Source organism: Salvelinus sp. IW2-2015, linkage group LG2 (genome assembly GCF_002910315.2).
Source record: "Salvelinus sp. IW2-2015 linkage group LG2, ASM291031v2, whole genome shotgun sequence".
In the NCBI taxonomy this organism is placed as follows: Eukaryota; Metazoa; Chordata; class Actinopteri; order Salmoniformes; family Salmonidae; genus Salvelinus; species Salvelinus sp. IW2-2015.
The window spans coordinates 9,169,410-9,194,066 of NC_036839.1; the positions used below are offsets into that span (position 1 = coordinate 9,169,410).

General features: G+C 41.5%; 2 protein-coding genes across 3 annotated transcripts in view; one reads left to right on the forward strand and one right to left on the reverse strand.

Moving 5' to 3' along the window:
• The window catches only part of LOC111974014 (protein lifeguard 3), a 14,117-nt gene extending 6,671 nt beyond the window's left edge, over positions 1–7,446 (reverse strand). The window contains exons 1-9 of the mRNA XM_024001518.2: positions 7,305–7,446; positions 5,705–5,936; positions 5,498–5,568; positions 5,326–5,390; positions 5,147–5,200; positions 4,965–5,015; positions 4,825–4,864; positions 3,205–3,242; positions 2,995–3,082 (exon numbers count right to left, since the gene is read on the reverse strand). Of these exons, the coding sequence (XP_023857286.1) occupies positions 2,995–3,082; positions 3,205–3,242; positions 4,825–4,864; positions 4,965–5,015; positions 5,147–5,200; positions 5,326–5,390; positions 5,498–5,568; positions 5,705–5,915 (618 nt within the window). The 5' untranslated portion in view covers positions 5,916–5,936; positions 7,305–7,446. The remainder of the gene's footprint in view (positions 1–2,994; positions 3,083–3,204; positions 3,243–4,824; positions 4,865–4,964; positions 5,016–5,146; positions 5,201–5,325; positions 5,391–5,497; positions 5,569–5,704; positions 5,937–7,304) is intronic.
• A 2,597-nt stretch (positions 7,447–10,043) lies between these two features.
• pnkd (PNKD metallo-beta-lactamase domain containing) lies at positions 10,044–20,487 on the forward strand. 2 transcript variants are annotated; one of them, XM_024001532.2, is made up of 9 exons: positions 10,044–10,233; positions 10,418–10,533; positions 10,647–10,759; positions 11,451–11,509; positions 11,777–11,869; positions 14,590–14,753; positions 14,944–15,030; positions 15,173–15,288; positions 20,202–20,487. In XM_024001532.2, exons 1-9 carry the CDS (start codon positions 10,055–10,057, stop codon positions 20,373–20,375), a joined length of 1,101 nt encoding a protein of 366 aa, XP_023857300.1. In that variant the 5' UTR covers positions 10,044–10,054; the 3' UTR covers positions 20,376–20,487. The 2 variants fall into 2 exon arrangements, with proteins under 2 accessions (XP_023857300.1, XP_023857310.1); XM_024001542.2 differs by lacking the exon at positions 11,777–11,869 and having other exon boundaries at positions 10,053–10,233.
• Positions 20,488–24,657: the final 4,170 nt, after the last annotated feature.

Below are 24,657 nucleotides of genomic sequence, written 5' to 3' on the forward strand. Positions count from 1 at the left end.
ACCTAAGTCATTGTTTAGATGTGATCAAGATTGATACATGGGCGGAGCCAGGTATCAACGGAGGGATGAGGGCCTAGTGGCCTATTGATGGCCCAGTGGCCTAGGCAGGATAGGAAAGATGTCGTGGCCTAGTGGCCTATGTGATAATGAACTACTAATTWAAYAAATACAAAATAAAATTGTAATAAATAAGCTAGAATATTAGGTCAAGATAMTATCCCTAGAGTGGTTTACTAGGATATATGRCTTTAAATAATGGATYACATTTTAGCTAATCAGGTAGAACAAATAAAATGCCAGAGTTAGGGACCAGAACAAGTAGACAAGTAGACATAGAAGTTGAAGATATACTAGCAGAACCCATGAGAAGACTTTCTGGTAACCAAACCCGTATGCCCAAGATTTTGTGTCCAACAGGTGAATGACAGGAGAAGGTGATTCACTCAATCCAACCAGGAGACTGGGGGGGGGGGGGATCCAGTCCCTGAGGAGAATAGACAGGAAGCAGCCCCGTTGGGAAGGCCCATACCAGGTTCTGTTAAACCACCGCTTTGCCATTAGAATAGCTGAGAGAGTCACTTGGGTCCACGTTACCCACTGCAAGAAGGTATGTACCCATATAAGCACTGCTGATCACACAGAGTTAGGAGAAGAACCGAGAACCAACAGGGTCCGGGGGTTACCTCCTTAAACWAAGATTTCCTACCCCGACAGTTCCTCACCGTGTGTGCTCCTAGAAGTGTGAGTATGGGGTGGTACCTAGCAGACCGACTAAGGGCAGGAGYGGGTTGGCGGTTTTTGGGAAGAGTAGGGGCTCTGAGCTGCATCCTAGTCTTTGAAACRTTTCTGATACATCCAAATCCACCACCTGTAGGTACTAATTKTATGACGCCATTGTCATTGATAAGAAGTAAAAGATAAACTATATAATTCACTAATGAGTTACTAACAAAATAAGAWGATCAAGATGTAGGATTTAAGGTAAACATTAAACAATTCCCTAGGAAAGKAAATAACTMTACAGGGATTGGGATGGCCAGATTGAAGTACTCYGCCAACCCACCTCGGTTCACTTTAACTRCTGATGAGTYCCAGTGTTAAAGATACAAGGARGGCACCGAGAACTTAGATGATTTGAATGGCRGAAAGGTAATCGTTAATGTGACGGACTTAGGTTTGGAAGGACAGGAGACAATTCTTAACCTCACAGCACCTATAACTGATGTAGGGTGGGCTCGTACCAGCAAAGGACGCATACGACAGAAACTACCAAAAAGGGTGGTCGGGAAATTGCGCCCCGGGGTTATTGGTCAAACCAGTTCGAGTTAGTCATCAGAGGCCAGTTATAGGAGGCTAAAGTAGGCACAGGAGGAGTTTTGACCAGGATGGGAGTTTAGATGGATGCTATTGGCATCCTCAGGGAAGTTACAGATTAATACAAAGCTATGGATCAAATAGATGAAGACTTTACCACTACATTATATTGGTGGTTGACAATAAATACAAATGTGGATTGGATTAATGACATCTATTATAAGCAACAGAGATTCGTGAATGAGACTGGGGATGCAGTAAAGGGGTTCTCTGACCAATTATCCGCCACCTCCCTCATGGCCTGGTAAAATAGACTGACTCTCGATATGTAAATTGACAGAAAAGGGCGGGGTATGTCAAATGATTGGGATTCATGGCTGTACGCTTATTTTTTAAATAACACAGCTCCAGACGGATCAGCGACCAAGGCTCTGGCAGAGAACTATGGGGTGGATAATTATCTTACAAATTGATTTGACAGTATGTTTGGGAAATGGAAAATTGTCATAATCACTGTGTTGTGGGCCACTTTCACCTGTATGAGTGTTTTTGTTTGATTCTGGGTGTGAAAGGTCTCATTTCCAGGACTCTGGAGAAATCGATGACACTACAGATGATGAGATACGGACCGATTGCGAGCTCTGACCAGTGGAAAGATGAATACATGTCCCCAGACCTAGTAGATGGACCCGGCTCCTTCACATACGAGGAGCCTAAGCTGGATGAGACAATTTTTTATGTTTAMGTTTTTTAGGTTGTTTATTGTTTTTACGTTTAGACTATTTTTTTGATGAAGAATGCAGACTTCCAGGCCTAGGGGAAGACTCTGTGTATTTTAATTATGAGGAGCCAATGGTAGATGAGACTGTTTTCAATGTTTAATTAAAGGCTGTTTATTTCATGAAGATTATGATGAAAATCCTAAAACGAAAGAATAAAATTCCTCTATCACCCACTGGAATTGTGATCCAGTGAATTATAAGTTAAATAATCTGTCTGTAAACAATCGTTGGAAAAATTACTTGTGTCATGCACAAAGAAGATGTCCTAACCGACTTTCCAAAACTATAGTTTGTTAACAAGAAATTTATGGAGTGGTTGAAAAACAAGTTTTAATGACTCCAACTAAGTGTATGTAAACTTCTGACTTCAACTGTACATGTTCTTCACAACATTGGTCAAACGACAATCATTAAGGTACACAAATGACCCAATAGTTGGAATGTTTCATAGGACGGCACATGAATGGGCATTTACATTTTTTATTTATTTAACCTTTATTTAGTTAAGAACAAATTCAAAATGACGGCCTACCAGGGAACAGTGGGTTAACTGCCAGATTTTTACCWTGTCAGCTCTGGGATTCGATCCAGCAACCTTTCGGTTACCGGCCCAACGCTCTAACCACMAGGCTACCTGCCGCCCCAATAACTTCATATGAAAGGTCTACAAAAATTAACAACCATGGAATGTGCACAATAAACCCAGGGAATCAATGTATGCTATTTATTTAGACAATCGATTACATAAGGAGGAATTGAACAAGATCTTACCCAAAATGTCATGAATATTTAAAAGACAGTCGCCCATTGTAATCCTAGACAAAAGAGTCATTTGACACTGACAACAAAGACASTCTCACAAGCTAGGTTCTAAAGAGGCAGTTTTTTATACACGTACCTTAGTTTGAAAGCAGAAGATGGTGACAATTATGCACACTATTGCTGTTATTCCAATGGTCAGAAACACTGCTTTTGTGTCATAGTAGCTGCAAGAAATGCAAAGTAMATTGAGTCACAAAACAAACATTACTACTTCACCTTACATGAGTATTTCTAGTCGTATTATGTAAAAMAAAATAAAAAAAGATATGAAAATTCTATAACAAACCTTGATATTGTTCCTGTCATGTAGGACATGGCCAGTGTCTAAAATATGACATATAAAACATTAAAATCATAACATATCTATACAGTAATGTAAAGTCAGCAAAAAAAGAAACGTCCTCTCACTGTCAACTGCGTTTATTTTCAGCAAACTGAACATGTGCAAATATTTGTATGAACAAAAGATTCAACAACTGAGACATAAACTGAACAAGTTCCACAGAAAATCTAACAGAAATTGAAAATAAGATGTCCCTGAACAAAGGGGGTCAAAAATCAAAAGTAACAGTCAGTATCTGGTGTGGCCACCAGCTGCATGAAGTACTGCAGTGCATTCTCCTCCTCATGGACTGCACCTGTTTTGCCAGTTCTTGCTGTGAGATGTACCCCACTCTTCCACCAAGGCACCTGCAAGTTCACGGGACATTCCTGGGGGAATTGCCCTAGCCCTCACCCTCCGATCCAACAGGCCCAGAAGTGCTCAATGGGATTGAGATGCGGGCTCTTCGCTGGCCATGGCAGTACACTGACATCCTGTCTTGCACAGAACAAGCAGTATGGCTGTTTCCTGCGTGGTGGCATTGTCATGCTGGAGGGTCATGTCAGGATGAGCCTGCAGAAAGGGTACCAATGAGGGAGGAGGATGTCTTCCCTGTAACGCACAGCGGTGAGATTGCCTGCAATGACAACAAGCTCAGTCCGAATGCTGCTGACACCACCGCCCCAGACCATGACGGACCCTCCACCTCCAAATCGATCCCGCTCCAGAGAACAGGCCTCGGTGTAACGCTCATTCCTTCGACGATAAACACGAATCAAACCATCAACCCTGGTGAGACAAAACCGCGACTCGTCAGTGAAGAGCACTTTTTGCCAGTCCTGTCTGGTACAGCAACGGTGGGTTTGTGCCCATAGGCGACGTTGTTGCCGGTGATGTCTGGTGAGGACCTGTCTTCCAACAGGCCTACAAGCCCTCAGTTCAGCCTCTCTCAGCCTATTGCGGACAGTCTGAGCACTGATGGAGGGATTGTCCTTTCCTGGTGTAACTCGGGAAGTTGTTGTTGCCATCCTGTACCTGTCCTGCAGGTGTAATGTTCGGATGTACCAATCCTGTGCAGGTGTTGTTACACGTGGTCTGCCACTGCGAGGACGATCAGCTGTCCGTCCTGTCTCCCTGTAGCGAAGTCTTAGGCGTCASAGTACGGACATTGCAATTTATTGCCCTGGCCACATCTGCAGTCCTCATGCCTAAGACACGTTCACGCAGATGAGCAGGGACCCTGGGCATATTTATTTTGGTGTTTTTCAGAGTCAGTAGAAAGGCCTCTTTAGTATCCTAAGTTTTCTCAACTGTAACCTTAATTGCCTTCCGTCTGTAAGCTGTTAGTGTTTTAACGACCGTTCCACAGGTGCATGTTCATTAATTGTTTATGGTTCATTGAACAAGCATAGGAAACAGTGTTRAAACCCTTTACAATGAAGATCTGTGAAGTTATTTGGATTTTTACGTATTATCTGTGAAAGACAGGGTCCTGAAAAAGGGGRGTTTCTTTTTTTGCTGAGGTTTAGTTCCATTATGTGTTAAGACATGATATAGAGATTCTTTTTTGCAAGCATTACTTACAAAAATGGCCAGCAGCACAAAGTTCCAAGGAAAGCGTCTCCTAAACAAAGATTATTAAGATCAAAAGATAAATATCATTATCTGATGTTTAACGGTGTACTGTTGTATGCAGAGTATAAAGAGGGCATGGATAATCTTACCCTGGCCCTTTGCAGCAGACAAGAAGGCAGTAAGTGACAAAATAAACAGCGCTGGAAGAAAAAGATGCCATTATTATGATAGGTCAAAAATATTGCTCATGTTTTATTATAATATATAATTCAAAAATAATGAATGAGTAATACATGTAGTTAGYAACCTTAATGGAATATGAAGTACTTACAAAGATGCCCAATACACGGCTGGGTTCCTAATGACAAACGCACGGACTTCCTCACTGTAATACAGATAAAATGCTAAAACGTTAGCATTACACAAACAGAAAACTAAAACAGAAAAGAGCTCACATTGATATTACATGGTATGACAGAGATAATACAATGTCACACTGTTGACACTTACACAAATGTAAACACAGCCACGATTGATACAGTGACGATGAGCTGAGCAGCCAATATTAAGTACACCTGTTCCAACACAAAAAAAAGGGGGGTGAATTCTGTCATGATCACAGCCAGTATAAGTAGACTGAGTGATTAGGAAGTCGATGTGTAAAAGGTATAAGATCTCATACTTTTCGGATGAATGCATGTCGAYTAGAAATGCTTTCCCATGCTGTAGAATATGCAAATTCATCGTCTTCCACTGCATTAAAGACATGAAGTCAATAATGACCAAGTAAAACTATTTTGACAAACTTCAGATATTAACAGTATATATTTTTTATATTCTGTTACATAATATGTCATATATTATACTGTACAGTAAATAGCTCCAGAACCTGTGTTGGAGGTGGGCATTCCTAGAGGAATGGAATAAGGCATCCCAGATGGAGGGTAGCCCAGAGGGTACCCTGCTTGTCCTGGGTATTGTGCTGAGGACTGAGCAGGGTATGGTCCATATGCTGGTGGGGGCTGTGGGTAGTTCCCATGCCGGGGCCTAGGGCCATGCAGTGCATCTTCATAGGCTGGAGGGAAATCCGACTTTGACATTATGACATGCGATATGGGCACCTTATAAGACAGAGGGAAACATTATGCCGCGTTCAAAACAACTGCGAACTATCTCCGACTTCAGTGCGTTCAAGCCAACTGGGGGGGAAAAAAAGAGCTCCGACTGGGAAAAATCGTTTTGAAGGGTGATCCAACTCAGAAAGATTTGACCTCGTTTTTTTCAGAGTTCCCAGTTGTCTTGAAAGCACCATTGGACCATGCCAATGACATCACATATTTTCTTCCCACAACGCTATATCTCCATTTTCAGAAATGTTGGTAAATTAGCTTTTGTTGTTTAAATAAACTATGAAAGAGATGTGTGTTTTCTCACTATCTAATCATGACATGAATTGGCTCATTACAATTGGCTCATTCATCCCCCTCAACTATTCCCCAGGTCGTTGCTGCAAATGAGAACGTGTTCTCAGTCAACTTACCTGGTAAAATAACGGAAAAATAAATAAAATAAATGACATGATGTTCAATGACATATAGCCTATGTGCTGTATTTGTTAAGAATCTATCACTTGATGGGTTCATTTCTCAGAGACCAATAATCCTGTTTTTTTGCTAAATGCTATATGTCTGCCTCACTCAGAGAAATAGGTAGTAGCCTCCTACTAGATTTTGCACAGTCCAATGAAACAAATAACTACATTTTTTTTTATAAAGAACTGTACAGATGATACATTTGTGACATCAATACAAAACATTTAAATGTTTTCAATATTGTATACAGTAATATCTGTACGTAAAACATTTACATTTTAGTCATTTAGCAGATGCTCTCCCAGAGTGACTTACAGTAAGTGCATTCATCTTAAGATAGCTAGGTAAGACAACCACACATCACAGTCAAATGTACAGGATAAGAACATTCCATTCCAGCTAAACTATGGATAGGCCTATATTGTGCAAAAAAAACACATGTTCATACACATCTAAAATCTATGAATAAAAAATCTGAGAACAGTAATATTTTACATACACATGAAGGTACCCATAAGCAATKATTTCTGATGAAAAAACACAAATGTTAAATTTTTTGGGGATATTGCGTTTTGGAAATACACTATGACTAGCAGGGTATTTAAGGTTTAACGTATACAGCCTCAATAACTTCAGATAGGGACTCCTGCATGATTCAGATGACAAGTTTGATGTTAATGATGACATCACATTTACCACAAATACCCAGCAGACCACACTGTCTGGCATGACAAGCCTTCTAGCATCAACTGTATAAATGCGTATAACACCATAATAATCGTACAAAATGTGAGTACAAAATAGCCATCCAGATTGTTATAACAAAGTCTGAATTAAATTTCATAACGTAGTTTCGACTAAAACTTAGCAAAAACATAAAGACGCATGTATACTCACCAAGTGGATTCTGATGAGATATCGATCTGCGATGTAAAACACCTAACGGTTAAATGGTTTGATCATTTAGCTTGGTCAAGTCTGGGACACTGTTCCTGTGTCGCCTACATTTCACAGAGTTGTAATGAGATCTTTACCCAACATGCCCCCTGCTGATGCATTCTAAATTTGTAAGAAAAAAAGTGTGGTTATTTTTGTTTTGTTCCAAATGAACAATTATTTAAGTTTTAAGGCCTGTCATTAAAACCATTATTTATTCACCTTTATTAAGACATTTTGAGACCATTTGCTGGATAAATTATTTTAATACCTATCCGAATAACGCAGGATTACTAGATACATTCCAATAGGCACTACCAAATAGCAACATTTCCGCTGAAGTTACACTGTAACAATGTGTCAACAATGTTTCATAGTTCGATACAATATTAGTTACATGTCATACTAGTAACTTAGGCGTCACTAGGTATCGCTGTTTGGAAACAAAGTGCGACACAGGCCCAATTCCCGTCGCTAGTTCCTACTCTCATGTTTATATATTTGAAAGGAAAACAATGTACACAATTTTGGCCAAAGTTCCACTATGTTCTATTAACTGGTAGTCTTGTAAACATCACAATATGTATTGCATCCAAATCGTTTCAGATACTTACTGCAGAAGTGGAAAWAACAATTAGGCGATAGTGACAGAAAAGTGACTGGGCCCATAATCACCTAACACCACTAGTCTCGAAAAACAGACCCGAAGCATTGGAAAATTGTGGGAACACGGATGTCTAGACTAGAGACATTTGGGTTTAGTTGTCAGTTTCTTTACTTGTTTGTAGGCTCTTGACCTGTCGGGTGTAAACTGTATGTGTTATCAATATTCAATTAATATAACTGACTAGAAACTACATTCAGACTTGGCTATATGGTTCGCACTGACATGGACAATACATGAAAACGCCTATAAGGACACACCTGACGCCCAACCCTATATTTCATTTCAGAATGTATAGGTTAGGGTTATGTTTAAGGGTTTGGTTTAGATATCGGTTTAAGCGTCAGCGGTGTCCTAATTGTGCTTTCAAGGAAACTGGGAAAAACGGGGTCAAATCATGACGTTAGTGATTTTCAGGTCGGAAAGTCGCAGCTCTAGTAAGAGGCGCCAGTTCCGGACTTGAATTCAGAGTTTGATGACCGTTCAAACGATTTTTTTCTAGTCGGAGCTCGTTTTTCCCCCCAAGTTCCCAGTTGTCTTGAACGCACTGAATTTGGAAGTCAGAGATTTCTCAATTCCGAGCTCCCCGTTTTTTTGAACGCGGCAATAGTCTCTCCCACAACACACTGGAGGACGAGGAGAAACGTAGGCTACACGTGTGTCGTGAAAAACATTAGCGTGAGCAACAATAGTGGAATCGGCGATTCGCCTTCAAAATAAAAGTCCCAAATTGAAACCACCTCAAACGGATACAAATAGTGAAAACATCCCACAATTTGACTAGATAATGCTGAACACGGTTTGAATGGTGTTACATACATTCAACAAAATATATTTATTAGTTAATTTGACCCCCCAAAAAATGTTTCAAACTGTATTTAAATATTGTATCCCTATTATTTTTTCTTAGATTTTCTTAAAATGTTTGTTTGACATTCACTTGCATTGTTAGAAGCTAATGACATAAGCATTTCGCTGCACCGCTATAATACCTGCTAAACTGTGTACGTGACCAATAAACTTTTATTTGATTTTGATTTGATTTGTGGATGTATTTTAATTCAGAATTGCATTGGGGGCATACTTATATGCGCTGTACAGCCTATCCTATGTATTATGCACAGTGCTTGACTTGGACTGAAATACACTGAGTTTACAAAACACCCGCTCTTTCCATGACATAGATAGACTGTCCAGGTGAATCCAGGTGAAAGCTATGATCCCATATTGATGTCACTTCAATCAGTGTAGATGAAGGGGAGAGACAGGTAAAAAAAAATATTTTTAAGCCTTGAGACAATTGAGCCATGGATTGTGTGCCATTCAGAGGGTGAATGGGCAAGACAAAAGATTTAAGTGCCTTTGAACTGGGTATGGTAATAGGTAGCAGTAGAACATTAGAAGTGATTGGTACTCACCWCACCATCAAGCACTGATTGTGCAACTATGAATTTAGGTGCCAGCCTACTCAGTGACACCCACAGAACACAACTATGTAGAGTTTACACAATTATTAGCGTCTACATAGCTACATAGTTGTGTTCTGTGGGTGTCACTGAGTAGGCTGACACCTAATTTCATAGGTGCATAATCCATATGTTAGGCTGTACAGTGCAATATGAATGTCCAAAACACACAATAGACTGACTGGGATGGTGATTTCCCACTGTCAAAGTCCCCCAATAAGAGCTAAGATGCTAATATTTGGGTAAACTCTACATGCACAARAGGTTAGGCTATACAGTGCATACTGTAAGTATGCCCCCAATGCTATTCTGAAGTCGAATACATCCACAGTGCGGTTTCAACAGATTTTTAAAATGTGGGGGTCAAATGAACTAATAATTGCAATGTTGTTAAATTTATATAACAACATTTCAACCTCGTTTATCTTGTCAAATTGTTGCATGTTTTCAACAGTTTTAGTTTCAATTGGATACTTTTATTTTGAAGGCGAGTCGACGATTCCACTATTGTTGCTCACGCTAATGTTGGTCACAACACACTGGTGAAAAACCTCCGAGAAATGTGACGAAAATTGAGTCATATGTTGCACCGCCCACGCAATATGGCGCCTCCTGACTGGTCGGTAACCCTCATTGCAACTGCATCATTTTGCAGTGTGTTATGTTTATGTCTTCGGTTTAGGCGCACAGGACGTACCATTTGGAAAAGCTTTTTTGGTAAAATAATGGCACGCACAGACAAACCCCTGTTTCGGATCGCGTAAGTTGGTTGAAGCTTCAGTATTTCCGAATCAAAATGTATTTTTTCCATTGTCGTTTCTCACTTCTTACAAAATGAAGCGATGCTTCTGTTAGCTAGCGAACTAGTTACATCTGTCATAATTTTGCCTGCAAATAATGTAGCTATGAAAATAACTGAAATAACACAGGCTGTTACATTTTAGGTATACATTGTACACAAGAACCAAACTTGGTTATATGTACTACAAGAGGCAGATGAGGAAGGCACGCGAGCAGTTCCCGACTGGACATTCCAGAGCACAGCCCATGGAATTTAATGGTAACGTTGGCGGTGGTTCCAACAGGCTACTCATGTTTAGTTATTTAATAATGTGAGCTAGCATAAAGATCAGTGCATCACTTACACGTCTCCTGTCACTCATCTATTTACAGGTATTAAAATCATGCCCATTTCAGTACTGTCTGATAACTACAGCTACCTTGTCATTGACGTGGCCTCGAGCGTTGCGGTGGTGGTAGACCCTGCAGACCCACAGACAGTTCAGGTGGGTGACGGGTCATGGTTATGCCTTCTTTGAAGATATACTTTCTGACCATTTTAATACTCTCTCTTGAAATAGTTGGGACACTATGAAGACTATGTCATGTAAACTTAACAAAGCATCTGGTGAGCTTAGCATTTCATAGGCCTATGCTACAGTGGATATTAAGTATATAAGTCAGCGTTCACAAAATAATTTGGGGCATTAAGTGATTAAAACCCAGAACACTACACTATTAAATGTAAATATGGATGAGCCTCTGAAAGGGCTGACTGTCATAATGTCTCATCTCATCTGTGGCACTTCCTCTTGGCCTCAATAAGACCCTCTTTGATTGGATGTAGCCGGCTCTGGTTGCCAGTCTGGCCTCTGTCCCATACACATACAATGATTGCTCAGTCTGGAGTAGGCCACACTGTGGTTTATGGTGTCCTAGATATATCCACAGCATGTTTCATATAAAAGTGCATGTTTCATATAACATTTTCGCCCAAATGACTTCAAACATTTCATATCATCTCTAGTTATTATATATAATACAACAGCACTTTTCAGTTCCAGTCTGTGTTTTACGTCAATCTAGTGTAGCCTATATCTATCTAGTGCTTTAAAGTGGTGGGTTTTAGCCACGGTCGTGATATGAATGTTTATACCCTGTCGATGATAATTGATGCCTCTGTCTGTAATCGTTTAGGCAGTCCTTGAGGAAGAAGGGGTGATGTTAGAAGCGATTCTCTGCACACACAAACACTGGTGAGGACCCGAGAGCGTCATTACTTTTAATGCAAAAATACTTGTAGATAGAGGATTAGATGAACTGGGTTGTAGGTGTCATACATATCAATGGACCTGTTCAATATTTTGTTGTTGACACTACATTCAAGTGTTATAGGTCACATTGCAATGTGATATTAAGTTGACATGTTCTGTGTTGTTCATCTACACACATTTTTATAATGTGATATTAAGTAGCTGTTTTTAAAAAATATTTTTAATAGACATATTTTGTTTTATCCCTAGGGACCACAGTGGGGGGAACAAAGGACTTAAAAAACTGTACAGCTCATGTCGTGTTTATGGAAATGCAACTGATAACATTCCTGGCCTCACACAGTAAGTCTAGGCTACAGCTGCGTAGTGAGTCACGATCCTATCTTTGACAGCTTTTCCGCTCTGTTTGGAGTTTCAGCCTTCATCTTACGTCATTATGTTCTAGTGAAAATTGTAGTTATGGCAACATGATATGGGAAATTGCATGTATTTTGCCCAATTCTGTGATTCAAAGTCATAGAGGAGGTTGGTATGTCTCATTGAAGATCTTGATCGAGAGGGCAAACATGCATTTCACTTGCTAAACAGAACGTCACCAGTAGTTCTCATGGCACTGTCCTTTAATATGTCTACTATGGATTTGTGGAGAATCCTCAGTCTCAGATTACATCAAATCAGAAAAGGTCAAATGATTCACTGTGACATCACAGCTTCTCACTATTATTGGCTTGTATTTAGCATGTTAATCAGTAATTCATATATCATCAGTGCTTGACTTGGGATGGAAGAAGTACTGGAGCTGTCTTTTTCCATTATGCGAAAGAGATCTGAGTAGTCTCTGTTAACAGTTCTTACACATTTTCCATGACTTCTCCGTGACTTTTAACCACATTTTCATGACGACTATTATAGCCTACATGAAAAAGTAAACATTATTGACACTGGAAAGCTACTGTGTCTGATCCCATGTAGACCTACCACCTCCTGCCGTTGTGCCCTTGATCAAGGCACTTATCCCCCCCATATAGAACTGCACTGTTAGTCGCAAGTGGTAAACCTTCCATCTGGAGAGCTCCTGGGTGTGCAGGCTTGTCTTTTTCAACATTACAACCAAATACTTTTGTCTTTATGAAATGATTCCCTCATTCAATAAATCAGGGATCCATTGGATAAGGTAGGCTACTGCGAAGCAAGATATCTAACTAGACATGCGGTCGTTAAGACACTAACAGCTTACAGACGGTAGGCAATTAAGTTCACAGTTATGAAAACTTAGGACCCTAAAGAGGTCTTTCTACTGACTCTGAAAAACATCAAAAGAAAGATGCCCAGGGTCCCTGCTCATTTGCGTGAACGTGCCTTAGGCATGCTGCAAGGAGACATGTTACAGGGAAGACATCCTCCTCCCTCATGTGGTACCCTTCCTGCAGGCTCATCCATGACCCTCCAGCATGACAATGGCACCAGTCATACTGCTCGTTCTGTGCGTGATTTCCTGCAAGACAGGAATGTCGGTGTTCTGCCATGGCCAGTGAAGAGCCCAGATCTCAATCCCATTGAGCACGTCTGGGAACTGTTGGATCGGATGGTGAGGGCTAGGGCCATTCCCCCCAGAAATGTCAGGGAACTTGCAGGTGCCTTGGTGGAAGAGTGGGGTAACATCTCACAGCAAGAACTGGCAAATCTGGTGCAATACATGAGGAGGAGATGCACTGCAGTACTTAATGCAGCTGGTGGCCACACCAGATACTGACTGTTACTTTTGATMTTGACCCTCCCCTTTGTTCAGGGACACATTATTCCATTTCTGTTAGTCAGATGTCTGTGGAACTTGTTCAGTTTATGTCTCAGTTGTTGAATCTTATGTTCATACAAATATTTACACGTTAAGTTTGCTGAAAATAAACGCAGTTGACAGTGAGAGGACGTTTCTTTTTTTGCATAGTTTTATAAGGCTAAAATATTCCTGTTTCGGGGAAGATCTATGCACCGCAAGTTATTTGTCAATTAGGCAATTTTTTTGAATATTTTTAACATTGCAATTACATGGCTACTGTTTAATAGAGGGGAATTCCAGCTTTCCAAGGTGGCAGATTTATTTAAGCTACACCGTGCCGGTGGAAAGGCAACAACAAAATGAATGCTTAGTTAACTGCTATACATTAACTATAGCTATCTCGCTAGTTGTGTTTTGAATTGGTGATCTATTTACTCTGTCATTATTTTATACCTGCTGCTGAAATGTCACGCTCTCCGTCCTTGGGCAACGGCCCACTTGCACTGGCACACGCAGCACCACAGACACGCACTGAAAGGTCAATCCGATAATGGCTGATATGTCGTTTTTTAATTGATTGATCATATTTAAGTGTGCTTTCATTAACTACATTAACAACAATTAGGAACCTAATTTCCATGACTTTTCATGACCTTACAAACCTTAATTTGACAACTTGAAACAGCGCATCATGCCATACAGGCTGGCACATTCTCAATCTGCGCAATCTTGAACAGCCTACTGTCACTCTCAGATTAGCGGCAAATAAACTTCAACAAAGCGGAATCAGGAAATGAATGCCCAATCACCATTGCTATTCAATGAAGGTCCCGCCTTCATTCCGCCTTGATCAAACTTGTTTGCCTCTGTGTGTGAATCTGGGCCAGCGATAGGCTACTTTGTTTTTATAGAGGAGTCAGTATGCAAATCCCACAAAATTTGAAGTGCCGGTACAGTGTTCCTGGACAGCTCCAGCCCAAGTCAAGCACTGTATATAATACATTGGGGGTACAGCACTGTGGTAGACTAGCGTCCTGTCCAGGGGATGTACTTGTACATCCAGCTGACTCACGCTACAGAAACAGAAGACAGGCTCCTGCTCCTTTAAGCCGTTCCAATTCACACAAACCAAGGCTTGTGCAAGGCGACTTATTTGTACTTTGAAGCATCTCACTGTTATCTGAGTGGTGTGAAGAGGTAAGCAGTGGTATGTGACTCGAATATGCACATCAACTGGCCAGGTGGTCACATGCATGAAGCCTTTTGTCTTCTGCTTGGTTTCCAGCCCACTGACAGACAAAGACTCCATAGACGTGGGCCGTATGCACTTCAAGGCACTGTTCACACCTGGACACACAGTGGGTCATATGATCTACCTCCTGGATGGTCGTACCATAGGAGCCCCCTCCAGCCTGTTCTCAGGTGACCTGGTGTTCCTCTCTGGATGCGGTAAGTCCAGCTCCAAATCAGCTCTGTAGTTAGTTATTTTGAAGCTTTTAGTGAGCAATGTGCACGTATTGAAAAGCAGGTTCACAGTTGTTCGGCTTCTGTAGCTGTAATGCACTATGTTTGCTTTGAGTTTCATCCATTGTGTCARGTGTGTGTACATAACTTGGTAGATGATCTATTTCGTCTGCAGGGAGGATGTTTGAAGGCAGTGCCTTAACTATGCTGTCATCACTAGACACGGTCGGCTCCTTAAGTGATGAAACCCTCTTATGGCCTGGTAGGGGAATGAGCTCCTCCTTTTTGTTTGCATTAAGTGCAAATGTATGCATTAGAATTACAGACAAAATATTTCAGCACCAGTCTTCTGTAAGAGTTGTATTGATGTCTGTGTTCCCTGTGTACGGACTTGTATTTCCCAGGCCATGAGTATGCAGAGGACAACCTGATGTTTGCTGCCGAGGTGGAGCCCCACAACGCTGCCAGGGAAAACAAATATCAGTGGGTCCTACAACAGAGAGGTCAAAAGCTGTGTACGGTACGGAGAATAATCCATCCTCATTGTTATTCCTTACTGGCGTCAAATCCCAAAGGTATTCACTATCCCMGGCTGTGTGGAAGAGAGGCTTGTCAGCAGCCCACAGGGCAGTCTTTGTCAGAATGCCTTTGCACTCCCTCCGCTCACTGAATGCTCCTATCTTTGGTGGTACAACAGTACTACTGTATCTATGCCGAACGTGTTAAACAGAGCGAATCAATTCTCATAACCTCATGTCTATGAAACTTTTATATGTAGGGGACTAAAAATAGCCCTACCATCAGTGATCCCATCCTCCTAGTGTCTTTGARGTTAGTGGATGCAGATTCCAACGGTGGAATGCATGCCAGACTAGAGCTGTGGGTGGGGTTTTCATTTGGTCAGGAGGATAATACCCAGTTTTTGCTGTGGATTTGACTAATCTGAGCTGCTGGGATCAGGGTGTGGGTCTGATGCCTCTGCCCTCAGGGGAAGCTTTACTAACAAGCAGGGTGTCTGTTATGAAAATGTGGCGCTGAACATTTGACCTGCAGCATTTACATTTTTTTAATTGACCGGACGTTTGAGAAATTTACCGGACCCATATGCATTGGGTGCGTAACCTAATTAGGGCGTCCACTAACGGTGCTCAGAATGATAGAAATCACATTTAGATTATGGTAGTTAAACATAACATGCAAGTTGAGGATGCAATGACGTGTGTCCTTACCGCGCACTTTGAAAATGTTCGAGTAACGGTCCACATCCTCAGCCAACAAGACGAGTAACGAACAGTCAAATCACTAGTCTATGTACGGACGGTGCGTGAGTTTCAAGTTTGGGGAAGCGCATTTTCACCATAAAAATGAACCTTTATAATAAAGCATTCCATGCATCATTGTATTTGCCGACTTATGTGATGAGTAGATTGGATAGTCATAATTTAGGCTAATAATATAACTCAATCACTGTTTGCAAAAAAAGGCTGTTCAATGCATGGCTGAGCGTGTATAGCGGAGAGGTACGTTTCTTCTTTCTTTGCACGGGAAAAACGCATTTCATGCAATTCTACTGCACTTTATATGACTGGAGACATTAGCAGAATCTTTTTTAATATGACAAATTCCAGGTTAGCCTACTCTGCTGACACTGACAAGCAGATCAATCAAAACGACGTTGTCCTATGAGAAGGGGAGACACAAATAGAATATGACGTCTGTCTAAACTGGAGGAGGAAATTATTGTCCAAAAACAAACGTTTAAGTAGCACTGAGCCAACAATGATAGAGTGAATATGTGTAGTGCGCACTTATCGGCGATATGGCCGATGCTCTTCGCTGGTGCCAATACGGTAGGCTATAGGCCTTCTGTTGTTCGGTCAATTAAGTTGACACTTTTGATAACTAAAAGACAGATTAGTCTTTTTATTGTCTTCTCTTTACAGCAATAGCCATTTGCTTTACGAACAATGTTTTGCGTCAATTGAATTTTGAAGAATTGCGATATGCCTGGCTGGGCCTCATTACTCAACAATCATGTATTTGGTATTTTCCGGGCGCACTGCATAAATAGCGCTCTGTCTTTCCTTCCAACTGTTAAATAAAGGTTAAACAAAAATAAACTGTAGGCAATACGATTTTAAAACAATCCACAACTTTTTTTTTTTGTAAGGCTAGGGGAAGCTAATGATCCTCTGTTGCCAAGTCATACTTTAGTAGCCTATTTTGAATGATTTTATTTATTTCTGTATTGACAGGAGTAGGCTAATTAGGCTATATCATTTTGGCAATTTCATTCAATTTACGTAGGTTCATAGGTGGCATGTTCATAAGGCTATGTCAATCTACTATCCCCCATAGTAGAAAAGTTGACCTGTTCTATTGGTCAGCTTTTCCAGAAAGAAATAGCCCAAACAACAGACTCTGGGACAGTTGTGGGACGATAGATCCATAATTCATAAAACCAGTAGGTTTAGGCTACATAAAAAAAATGTTAAGAAGCAAATCAAATCAAATTTTATTGGTCACATGCAGATGTTAATGCGAGTGTAGCGAAATGCTTGTGCTTCTAGTTCTGACCATGCAGTAATATCTAACAAGTCATCTAACAAATTCACAACAACTACCTTATACACACAAGTGTAAAGGAATGAATAAGAATATGTACATATAAATATATGGATGAGCGATGGCCGAACGGCATAGGCAAGATGCAGTAGAGATGGTATAGAGTACAGTATATACATATGAGATGAGTAATGTATGTAAACATTATATAAAGTGGCATTGTTTAAAGTAACTAGTGATACATTTATTACATCCAATTTTTTATTATTAAAGTGGCTAGAGATTTGAGTCAGTATGTTGGCAACAGCCACTCAATGTTAGTGATGGCTGTTTAACAGTCTGATGGCCTTGAGATAGAAGCTGTTTTTCAGTCTCTCGGTCCCACCTTTGATGCACCTGTACTGACCTCGCCTTCTGGATGATAGCGGGGTGAACAGGCAGTGACTCGGGTGGTTGTTGTCCTTGATGATCTTTTTGGCCTTCCTGTGACATCGGGTGGTGTAGATGTCTTGGAGGGCAGGTAGTTTGCCCCCGGTGATGCGTTGTGCAGACCTCACTACCCRCTGGAGAGCCTTACGGTTGTGGGCGGAGCAGTTTCTGTACAAGGCGGTGATATAGTCCGACAAGATGCTCTCGATTGTGCATCTGTAAAAGTTTGTGGGTGTTTTTGGTGACAAGCCAAATTTCTTCAGCCTCCTGAGGTTGAAGAGGCGTGTGGGTGGACCATTTCAGTTTGTCCGTGATGTGTATGCCGAGGAACTTAAAACTTTCCCCCTTCTCCACTACTGTCCCGTCGATGTGGTTAGGGGGTGCTCCCTCTGCTGTTTCCTGAAGTCCACGATCATCTCCTTTGTTTTGTTGACGTTGAGTGTGAGGTTGTTTTCCTGACACCACACTCCGAGGGCCCTTATCTCCTCCCTGTAGGCCGTCTCGTCGTTGTTGGTAATCAAACCTACCACTGTAGTGTCGTCTGCAAACTTGATGATTGAGTTGGAGGTGTGCATGGCCACYRAGTCATGGGTGAACAGGGAGTACAGGAGAGGGCTGAGAACGCACCCTTGTGGGGCCCCAGTGTTGAGGATCAGCGGGGTGGAGATGTTGTTTCCTACCCGCACCACCTGGGGGGCGGCCCGTCAGAAAGTCCAGGACCCAGTTGCACAGGGCGGGGTCGAGACCCAGGGTCTGGAGCTTAATGACGAGTTTGGAGGGTACTATGGTGTTAAATGCTGAGCTGTAGTCGATGAATAGAATTCTTACATAGGTATTCCTCTTGTCCAGATGGGTTAGGGCAGTGTGATTGAGATTGCGTCGTCTGTGGACCTATTGGGGCGGTAAGCAAATTGGAGTGGGTCTAGCTCATTTACCTTAGCTTTCTTGAGAACAGGAACAATGGTGGCCCTCTTGAAGCATGTGAGAACAGCAGACTGGGATAGGGATTGATTGAATATGTCTGTAAACACACCAGCCAGCTGGTCTGCGCATGCTCTGAGGACGCGGCTAGGGATGCCGTTTGGGCAGGCAGCCTTGAGAGGGTTAACACGTTTAAATGTTTGTCACGTTGGCTGCGGTGAAGGAGAGTCTGCAGGTTTTGGTAGCGGGCCGTGTCGGTGGCACTGTATTGTCCTCAAAGCGAGCGAAGAAGTTGTTTAGTTTGTCTGGGAGCAAGACAATGAATCTGGTGTAAGATCAGAGGGTTTAGCCTAAAATGTTGCTAAACTATTATTTATTAACATTATTAGCGCAGCAATTCGCACAAGGCAGTAGGCTATGGGCAAATGTGCATTTGGTTACCAGACAATGAAAGAAAGGTGAGAACATGAGAGAAGTAAGCTACTGGTTTCAATAGTTTATGGAAGTCTTTATAGAATAATTGCCTACAACGGATATGGTCGGACTTTGCCAAGGCTACTCGAAAGCAAGGTCAAACATGCCTCATGGTATGAAATAAAATGTTCAGGTTTCAAACAATTAAGTAGCTATATGTTTTCAAAATGCATACGGCCTCCAGCTCATTGCAAAGTGTTGTGACGCGCTTCAATTACCAGTTGAGAAATAAAACTAGTAGCTCTCTTTAATTGTGGCCCCAAAACTATTTTTAACACACAATTGCATTTAGAATGGTTGTGCAATGATTGGGCTTATAAAATCACTGTTTGACAGATTTTCCATTCAAAAGCTCTGTGTCTGTATGCTGTGCTCGTGTGATAGATGAGATACATAACGAATATTTTAATTCCACTAAAATATGCACATTTACGGCATGACGGCTCAAATGTATTTCCATCAAATGGTATTTCCATCAATGAACAGGCTAAAAAGCGTTATTTCACAATGGGATTATTTTGGCAGATTTTTTGTTTTTGTTGCCCTGTTCCAATTTTATCGGCTTTTCTATTTTGTTGACGGCCAAAAGCCGGCTAACAAGTCACCCCCCAGGCAGAGACCTATTGTGACTACCAGCTAGTGTAAAGGATGTCACGCTGCTTGCTTAGCGAGTACCGCTTCCTCCTGATTCGGCTCACAGTGAGGCTCGAACCCAGGACCTCTGCCTTTGCCAGCACACGTGACCACCCTCCTGAAGCGTCTTACCAATCGGGCCAGGCGTAAAGCTAGCTATCCGCTACCGCACGTGGTGACCCTTCAGGCTGAGGAGTACGTTTTCCACATTCCCATGTGTTACACGAGCATACCTCTCTGTCTTTACATACAGTACATGCAGATCATTTCTATCAAACCATTCATTGAAGAAACATTTCAGACCTCTACTTGGAAAAGCTAAGGCAAAAACAACCTATAGTATGTTGAATTGAGAGAATGACTATTACTCTTTGTTCTTCATACATTGTTTACGTAATCATGTGGTTTCAGAGTCCCTCCACCATTGGAGAGGAAAAGGAGTACAACCCATTCCTGCGCATCCACTCCTCTGAGCTGCACCAGGCTTTGGGCCTCCAGCAGGACCAGGATGAGGACTGGACACTGTTCCGGGCTCGGGTCTTGGAGGAGCTGCGAAGGCGCAAGGATATTTACAAGGGCAGATAGAGATGAGAATACATTTGAACAAAATGCCTTTAGGTGAATTAAGCCAATAGGGAACTCTATATTGATGTAATGTGAGGTTCAAAACAAATATAGGCAGATGGCATTTTTTTTTTTAAAGAATGCCATGTTCCGTTCCATTCCATGTTGGTTGTTCTTTACCTTCCAGCTCTAATATTGCAGGTGACAAATATGAAACCTATTGCTTGAAATATGCACACAGAAAAGTTTAGTTCAGGACACTAGTTGTAGTATCTCACTGTAAAGTTGATCTTGTGTGTGTGTGATTCTAAAAGTTGACATGGCCAACAAATGTATTACTGTAATGCAGCAGTCTTTTCAAACAATTGTACCATTTCTGGTACTCAAACTAGACTGTGTCTAAAAGACTTGTTTGCACATTCATGTTATTTGTTGTCAGATTTCATTAATATTGAACTATGAAGATCAAGGGATAGGTACTGTTAGTTAGCTGCTATTATATATWTTTTTTTCGACACGCGGTGTAATAGGAGTAAACAGATTGATATTGGAAAAACTGCATTATATTTTTTACGGTTCAATTACAAACTTCAGGCAGGTACATGCGTGTTAACTCAGTTTTTCTGGACCATATTGATACCACTTCAGTCAATGGGCACATGTTTCTATCTTGTATTTTGGCTGAATTGATACTGTATCTCGACATTGTATGCTGTGATAAAATMATTAAGAATTGTTGCCATTTTATGATTTTTTTCAAATGGCTGTAGATTAAGTTATTATTGTTATGTGCAGAAATGAATTCAAGAAACCCTCTAGTTTATAATAATTACAATATTCTTTATAGGTGACTGCTGACTTCTGAAAAGTTAAATATTTTTTATAACTACTTTTCTTGAACGGGTTACTTACAAAAGTTAGATATCCTTTATATTGCATTGAAGGAGACGATTACAAGTCATCATCAATAATAAGTTTGATATTTGGTAGAAGATTGAGAGCACTGGTTATTTGATGAAAATGAATAGGATTTTATTGCAATAAAGATTTTCAAATCAAAGTTTTTGTCACATGCGCCGAATACAACAGGTGTAGACCTTACAGTGAAATGCTTACTTATCAATAGTGCAAAAAAGGTGTTAGGTGAAAAATAGGTAACTAAAGKAATAAAAACAAGTGTAAAAGAGAGGCGAAATACAGTACAGTAGCGAGGCTAAGTACAGACACCGGTTAGTCAGGCTGATTGAGGTAGTATGTACATATAGATATGGTTAAAGTGACAATGCATATATGATGAACAGAGAGTAGCAGTAGTGTAAAAGAGGGGGTGGTGGGTGGCGGGACACAATGCAGATCGCCCGGTTAGCCAATGTGCGGGAGCACTTGTTGGTCGGCCCAATTGAGGTAGTATGTACATGAATGTATAGTTAAAGTGACTATGCATATATGATAAACAGAGAGTAGCAGCAGTGTAAAAAGAGAGAGGGGGGGGGGGGCACACAATGCAAATTCTCCGGGTAGCCATTTGATTACCTGTTCAGGAGTCTTATGGCTTGGGGCTAAAAACTGTTGAGAAGCCTTTTTGTCCTAGACTTGGCACTCCGGTACCGCTTGCCATGCGGTAGTAGAGAGAACAGTCTATGACTGGGGTGGCTGGGGCAATTTTTAGGGCCTTCCTCTGACACTGCCTGGTGTAGAGGTCCTGGATGGCAGGCAGCTTAGCCCCAGTGATGTACTGGGCCGTACGCACTACCCTCTGTAGTGCCTTGCGGTCAGAGGCCGAGCAATTGCCGTACCAGGCAGTGATGCAACCAGTCAGGATGCTCTCGATGTTGCAGCTGTAGAACCTTTTGAGGATCTCAGGACCCATGCCAAATCTTTTTAGTTTCCTGAGGGGGAATAGGCTTTGTCCTGCCCTCTTCATGACTGTCTTGGTGTGTTTGGACCATTCTAGTTTGTTGTTGATGTGGACACCAAGGAACTTGAAGCTCTCAACCTGCTCCACTACAGCCCCGTTGATGAGAATGGGGGCATGTTCGGTCCTCCTTTTCCTGTAGTCCACAATCATCTCCTTAGTCTTGGTTACGTCGAGGGATAGGTTGTTATTCTGGCACCACCCGGCCAGGTCTCTGACCTCCTCCCTATAGGCTGTCTCGTCATTGTCGGTGATCAGGCCTACCACTGTTGTGTCGTCTGCAAACTTAATGATGGTGTTGGAGTCGTGCCTGGCCATGCAGTCGTGGGTGAACAGGGAGTACAGGAGGGGACTGAGCACGCACCCCTGTGGAGCTCCAGTGTTGAGGATCAGCGTGGCAGATGTGTTGCTACCTACCCTCACCACCTGGGGGCGGCCCGTCAGGAAGTCCAGGATCCAGTTGCAGAGGGATGTGTTTAGTCCCAGGATCCTGAGCTTAGTGATGAGCTTTGAGGGTACTATGGTGTTGAACGCTGGGCTGTAGTCAATGAATAGCATTCTCACATAAGTGTTCCTTTTGTACAGGTGGGAAAGGGCAGTGTGGAGTGTAATAGAGATCGCATCATCTGTGGATCTGTTGGGGTGGTATGCAAATTGGAGTGGGTCTAGGGTTTCTGGGATAATGGTGTTGATGTGAGCCATATATGTCCAATATTTCACGGCTAAGGGCTGTTCTTAGGGCATAGCCCTTAGCCGTGGTATATTGGACATATACCACCAAGAACAACACTTAGCTGTGGTATATTGGACATATACCACAAACCCCTGAGGTGCCTTATTGCTATTATAAACTGGTTATCAATGTAATTAGAACAGTAAAAAGTATGTTTTTGTCATTCCCATGGTACACGTCTGATATACCATGGCTTTCAACCAATCAGCATTCAGGGCTCAAACCACCAAGTTTATAATTGTAAATAAATCCTGTTTGTGCATTTGCATAACTACAGATAAATCCAACAGGAGAGTTTGAGTGATAAAAGTTGGACAGAGGATCTCGAAATCTCTGCAAGCAACACTTGGAAGAATATAAAGAAACGAATGTTAGGCAATTTTTTGGCAATTGTGCCGTTATTATGTGCCATATACAGCTCTGGAAAAGTCTGCCTGACTCCAGCCTTGCTGAAGCACCCCCAGATCATCACCGATCCTCCACCAAATTTCACAGTGGGTGCGAGACCTGGAGAGGCCTACAAGCCACAGTGTCTCGCACCCACTGTGAAATTTGGTGGAGGATCGGTGATGATTGGGGGGTGCTTCAGCAAGGCTGGAATCGGGCAGATTTGTCTTTGTGAAGGACGCATGAWTRAAGCCACGTACAAGGTTGTCCTGGAAGAAAACTTGCTTCCTTCTGCACTGACAATATTCCTCAACTCCAAGGATTGGTTTTTCCAGCAGGACAATGCTCCATGCCACACAGCCAGGTCAATCAAGGAGTGGATGGAGGACAACCAGATCAAGACCCTGTCATGGCCAGCCCAATCTCCAGACCTGAACCCCACTGAAAACCTCTGGAATGTGATCAAGAGGAAGATGGATGGTCACAAGCCATCAAATAAAGCCGAGCTGCTTGGATTTTTGCGCCAGGAGTGGTATAAAGTCACCCAACATCAATGTGAAAGACTGGTGGAGAACATGCCAAGACGCATGAAAGCTGTGATTGAAAATCAGGGTTATTCCACCAAATATTGATTTCTGAACTAAAACATTAGTATTGGTTTGTTTAAAAATGAATATTAACTTATTTTCTTTGCATTATTTGAGGTCTGACAACACTGCATCATTTTTTGTTATTTTGACCAGATGTCATTTTCTGCAAATACATGCTCTAAATGACAATATTTTTATTAGGAATTTGGGAGAAATGTTGTCAGTAGTTTATAGAAACAAAAATGTTCATTTTACCCAAACACATACCTATAAATAGTAGAACCAGAGAAACTGATAATTTTGCAGTGGTCTCTTAATTTTTTCCAGAGCTGTATATATACAGTACCAGTCAAAGTTTGGACACACCTACTTATTCAAGGGTTTTTCTATATTTTGACTATTTTCTACATTGTAGAATAATAGTTTAGACATCAAAACTATGAAATAACACATTTGGAATCATGTAGTAACCAGAAAAGTGTTAAACAAATCAAAAATATATGATGACAGCTTTGCACACTCTTGGCAATCTCTCAACCAGCTTCATGAGGTAGTCACCTGGAATGCATTTCAATTAACAGGCGTGCCTTGTTAAAAGTTAATTTGTGGAATTTCTTTCCTTCTTAATGCGTTTGAGCCAATCAGTTTTGTTGTGAGAAGGTAGGGGTGGTATACAGA